At 42.4% G+C, this 6,000-nt stretch overlaps 1 protein-coding gene across 5 annotated transcripts in view; it reads left to right on the top strand.

Annotated features, from left to right (window-relative positions):
• LOC110520419 (mannosyl-oligosaccharide 1,2-alpha-mannosidase IB) overlaps positions 1–6,000 on the top strand; it is a 109,993-nt gene that overhangs the window by 67,030 nt on the left and 36,963 nt on the right. For all 5 annotated transcript variants that reach the window (XM_021597732.2, XM_021597729.2, XM_036974965.1 and 2 more), the window contains exon 7: positions 2,907–2,987. In XM_021597732.2, the coding sequence (XP_021453407.2) occupies positions 2,907–2,987 (81 nt within the window). The remainder of the gene's footprint in view (positions 1–2,906; positions 2,988–6,000) is intronic.

Genomic DNA, 6,000 nt, shown 5'->3' with positions numbered 1-6,000 from the left:
AGTCCTGGGAGTGTCATCTGATGAAGATCGTCAAAGGTTAGTGATTAATTTTATCTATATTTCTGCTTTTTCTGACACCTCTTTGGTTGGAAAATGGCTGAATGCTTTCTCTGACTATTTGCTGACCTAACATGTGTTCTGCTGTCGCCGAAAAGCCTTTTTGAAATCGGACACTGTGGTTGGATTAACGAGAAGTGTATCTTTAAAATTGTGTAAACTACTTGTATGGTTGAGGAATTTTAATTATGAGATTTCTGTTGTTTTGAATTTGGCGCCCTGCAATTTCCCTGGCTGTTGGCGAGGTGGGATGCTAGCGTCCCGAACGATCCCAGAGAGGTTAATGTTGTAAATGACTATTGTAGCTGGAAATGGCTGGTTTTTAATGGAAGTTTACATACACTTAGGTTGTAGTCATTTAAACTTGTTTTTCAACCACTCCACAAATTTCCAACAGTTGTTTACAGATTATTTCACTGTATCACAATTCCAGTGGGTCAGAAGTTTACATACACTAAGTTGACTGTGCCTTTAAACAGCTTGGAAAATTACAGAAAATTGTGATGCTTTAGAAGCTACTGATAGGCTAATTGACATCATTTGAGTCAATTGGAGGTGTACCTGTGGATGTATTTGTAGACAAGTTTACCACATTCATCTGTACAAACAATAGTACGCAAGTATAAACACACACGTTCTGTCTCCTAGAGATGAACGTACTTTGGTGAGAAAAATGCAAATCAATCCCAGAACAACAGCAAAGGACCTTGTGAAGATGCTGGAGGAAACCGGTACAAAAGTGTATATATATCCACAGTAAAACGAGTCGTATATCGAAATAACCTGAAAGGCTGCTCCGCAAGGAAGAAGCCACTGCTCCAAAACGCCATAACAAAGCCAGCCTACGGCTTGCAACTGCACATGGGGACAAAGATCATCATTTTTGGAGAACTGTCCTCTGGTCTGACGAAACAAAAATAGAACTGTTTGGCCATAATGGCCATTGTTATGTTTGGAGGAAAAGGGGGAGGCTTACAAGCCGAAGAACACCATCCCAACCTTCAAGCACGGGAGTGGCAGCATCATGTTGTGTGGGTGCTCTGCTACAGGAGGGACTGGTGCACTTCACAAAATAGGTGGCGTAATGAGGGAGGGAAATTATGTGGATATATTGAGGCAACATCTCAAGACGTCAGTCAGGAAGTTAAAGCTTGGTCGCGAATGGGTCTTCCAAATGGACAATGACCCCAAGCATACTTCCAAAGTTGTGGCAAAATGGCTTAAGGACAAAGGACAAAGTCAATGTATTGGACTGGCCGTCACAAAGCCCTGAAGTCAACCCTATAGAAGATCTGTGGGCAGAACTGAAAAAGCATGTGCGAGCACAGAGGCCTACAAACCTGATTCAGTTACACCAGCTCTGTCAGGCGGAATGGGCCAAAATTCACCCAACTTATTGTGGGAAGCTTGTGGAAGGCTACCTAAAACTGTTCACCCAAGTTAAACAATTTAAAGGCAATGCTACCAAATACCAATTGAGTGTATGTAAACTTCTGACCCACTGGGAATGTGATGAAAGAAATAAAAGCTGAAATAAATCAAATGATCTCTACTATTATTCTGACATTTCACATTCTTAAAATAAAGTGATGATCCTAACTGACCTAAAACAGGTCATTTTTACTAGGATTAAATGTCAGGATTGTGAAAAACACGTGTGTGTGTGTGCGTGTTTGTTAAAGCCTCTAATAATTAATGATTAAATAGCTGCCATGTTGGCGTGTCCTTTGTAGTGAGTCATCGAAAGCTGGATGGCTCCTGCAAGGCCTGTACTAGACCACCCTGTAGTGATGGATGACTCTGAATGCAGTCAGATTTAATTGATACGACTGAATTAATGTAGTCTGTTAGTCAATGCTGGGATCGGAATGAATAAACCTGAGTTTAAAGTAAGATTTGATGTGAATGGATAGCACTGTGGGAGATGAATTAGGCCTAGTACATGATGTCCCACTTGGATTTGATTAACCTGATTTTAATATGGAGTAACATTCCTCATTCACAATTTAAAATGGTTTAAAGGAAAATTCTGACATATGTTAAATGATTCATGCAAGATTCTTTTGAATATGAAAAGCCACATCGTATTTCAAAGGAGTTGAAATACTGCAGGGGTGAGGAAAGAACATTTCTGACTTCTCACGTCTACTTTGTATGAAGTCTTTCAGTATTCTCATTCTTACACATTGTGTTTACAGGAGTCACATGAATGACATGAATTGAGACACCTGAATGACTGTATGATTGTTACGTTTCTGATTTTTCTGCATAACCAGAATGACTTATAGTTACTGCGTTGAGGTTTTCAGTCACCTGAATGACACTTCTCTTTTTTGGTACTGTGTGTGCGCGCGCGCATCACCCATATGGCAGCTATCACATTTTGTGTTGTGCAGTAGTGTGCATAACCTGACGAACCGCAGACTTTCTAACACAGGATGTTTTACGACGGCGCTCTGCACCTGGCTCCTAAATGTTGTTGGAAATGTGTAGCGGAGCTGACAGGGCTGCCTCCCCACTCCACCTCTTTCTCCACTCTCCCAGGGTGACAGTTGGATTTACAGCCCATTCAGGTTGTTCGAGAGAACGTTGAGGGTATTACACAGGGAACAAGTTTGTATTTGTGGTAGTACTTGGAAAGGTACATTTCTTATTTTTTATTAGTCTGACACATGAATTTGGTGTTAGTGTTGGTCTGAATAGTAGGCTAGTTGAATTTAGGAATGTGTGCCATTACAAACTGGTGTTAGTGTTACTGTGCAGTATATAGTATGTGTTTTTGGTGCAAGGCTGCTCTGGCAGTACTGTGCTCTGTCTCTGATTGATCCCCCTCTCCTCTGTTTCCTCAGAACGCTGAGGTGTCTGTCTTCGAGGTCAACATCCGCTTCATTGGAGGACTGCTTGCCGCCTATTACCTCTCAGGACAGGAGGTAACTATTCACCTGGGATTAGTTTACAGTGTGTGTGTGTGTGTGTGTGTGTGTGTGTGTGTGTGTGTGTGTGTCTGCAAAGGGGGGAGTCTTTGCTGTGTCTGTCAATTGTGGGAGGCGGGGGAGGGTTTACTGTGTGTGTGTGGGGGGGTATTTGACAGGCTGTTGATGAAGCACCAGACTTTGTTCAGCTGAACAGAATGCAAAAGAGGTAGAGAAGCAGAGGCAGGGGAGAGCAAAATGAAAGATAGGCTCAGATTAGGAACGCAAAGGGAGTGAAAGCAAGGAGAGGAAGAGAAAAGGGGATAGAGTCTTTAATTAGCCATCTGGGGAGTGATGAGGGCCCACAGGTTAGAGATGGTCGCCTGGGAAATAACACTTGAGGTGCACCATGTTAATGAACACACACACCTCCCAACATTCTTATCTGCCCTCTAGCTCTAATGAAAATGACCACAAATCCTCCTCCTGTCCCCCCCCCCCCCCTCGCTCTCTCCCCCTCTTTCTGTCTCTCTCCCCTGCTGTATCAGTCATCCCCCTCTCCCTGCTCCTATTAGAGGAATGCGAGTGGTGGAATTGAGCTCCAGCCATGCGTTTCGGCCTCTCTGCCGGCCCCATGCTCCTCGTCTAACAGGAGCAGATCTCTGGCTGCGCTCCATGCTCCCTCTTAGTGCTCATCTCTCCTCCCCTCCTTTCCTTCACTCGCTTGCTTAACTTCCACTGTCCTCTTCTCATTCACTCTCTGACGTTACTCTCACCTCTCCCTCTTTCCCTCTCTGAATAAATGGTGATAATTCTGCAGAGGCTGGAGGATTGGTGTGGTAGGGAATCAGAGAGATGTTGAGGCTGGGTGTGGTAGGGAATCAGAGATGTTGTGGTAGGGAATCGGAGAGATGTTGAGGCTGGGTGTGGTAGGCAATCGGAGAGATGTTGAGGCTGGGTGTGGTAGGAAATCGGAGATGTTGTGGTAGGGAATCAGAGAGATGTTGAGGCTGGGTGTGGTAGGGAATCGGAGATGTTGAGGCTGGAGGAGCGTTGTGGTTGGGAGGGGGTATATCGTTCGTCCATTGGGTCATAGCTCTTTGAGTCCTTTATTCCATGTGTGTGTGCATGCCAGAGAACTAGCCCTGCCATGCAGTGATGGATGATGTGTACTCCTCTGCTCTCCCCCTCTCTCCTCTTCTTTCCCTTCTCTTTCTCCATTCGGTCAGTTTCATTACTTAATTTTTCACTCTGCCCCTCTCCTCTCCTTCACTCTGCCCCTCTCCTTCTTTTCTCTCCTGAACGGTGCTTGGTCCTCTGGGATATGTAGTTTACTTCAAAGGTGCTAGCGCCTCTGGTAGGGCTGGGCAATATTGACTGAATTTCATTTAATAGAATATAGGTTTTGGTGCGATATTCAAAATGCCTGTATCGCAAGAATTGTTTATTGTATTTTTTCATGGCCATTTACAGTGGTTCTTCCTTTAAAAGTTGTGTCGTACTACAGCACAGCATGCTGGCTGCCGCAAATTTCTATGGCACGTTATTTAACCTTTCTAGCACAGGCGTTCCGCTAGCGGAACCCCTCGACAACATTCCGCTGAAAGGCATAGACTCCTTAATGCAACCACTGTGTCAAGTCAAAGGGAGCCTTGAATAGAACAGACAATATGGGATTGATTTTTAGAAATGTAGCTTAATTTGAATACTGTTTTTTTTCTATTCCAAGAAAAATTGAAATGTATTTCTTAATGTAGCTGTGGTACTGTAGGCCTAAGGGTTTCCGTTAGGAAGATATGGCACTGGACAACGTGTTTCTATTCCAAGAAAACAAAAATGCATTTGTTACTGTAGCTGTTTTAGCGTAACTTACTTATTGACATAAAGGCCTGCTTAAATATACAGTACATCAGTCACTCATTTAATTTGTGCATGTCATCACACAGCATACAAGTCATCCATGTCTTTAATTACAGTCAAGCATTTTAGTTACAAACTAAATAAGAAATGGAGCCTTGATTTTAATTTTACAATCACGGCTAAAACTATTTAATTGAGGGTTTCAGATAGGAAAAGATGGCGCTGTACAACGTGACCGGTCGGGTGTAGGTCTAGGCTACTAAGTGACTGCGAGTGAAGAGCAAATTAAACCTTACATTTCCACATAAAAATCTGATTTATAAAGACCAGTCCCCATGCTCTGTCATTCAGTGATATTTATTCCCTCCATCTGCATTTTTAATTCGCATTTTTATCATTTTTTTATTAACGAAAGCATAAATATGTTGAGCAAATACGGTACAATATATGCTTGATCCAACATTTTCCGGTTGCATGAGGTTTAGAGTTAGAAATGTACAACTTTAGAGTACTTAATACATTGCAAGTTGGGGGCGATTTCTTTTCACACCGACAGTAGCCGAGCTATTAGACTATCCTTTATAAAAGGTTGAAGTCTATTGTCTTGCTAATAGCCCATCCATGGGAACCTTGTTTACAAAATTCACAGCCTGCTACGCTTGTGAAAAACAAAATGCCTCCAGCTGTCCATCACTACTGTAAATAAAAACACAGCATCTACAGTGCTACAAATATATTATTGAATTCGATAAAAAAAAATCAATTGCACATAATTTCCCATTTTATACTAACAAGTGGTTGCCATGGTGAATAATCCAATAATAATTGGTATGGCACGGCTCTCGGAACTCATTAAGAGGTGGCTTCTGAATGAAAATACTTGCAAGTCAATAAAATGTCCCTGTAGATCTAATTAAGGATTCTAAATTAATATCTAAGGGGCATTTTTCGTTAGGGCAAATCTGGTCTGTGATACTGATTTAGAGATGTAAGACGTTACAGAGAAATATAATCTAAGGGGCTTTTATACAATTACAATGCTCCCCCCCCCCCCCCTCCTTCTTGGCAAGTGTATTGTCCGGCTAATAGTCCATCCTGAGTGGATGGCCTCTTTTGTATTCCAATGTATGGAATGAATGTATTAAGTAGTAATTTACCATTCTCAGAGTGG

This window comes from Oncorhynchus mykiss, chromosome 3 (genome assembly GCF_013265735.2).
Source record: "Oncorhynchus mykiss isolate Arlee chromosome 3, USDA_OmykA_1.1, whole genome shotgun sequence".
Lineage (NCBI taxonomy): Eukaryota > Metazoa > Chordata > Actinopteri > Salmoniformes > Salmonidae > Oncorhynchus > Oncorhynchus mykiss.
The sequence above is the reverse complement of the archived record's forward strand: the minus strand, read 5'-3'. Positions and strand labels throughout refer to the sequence as shown.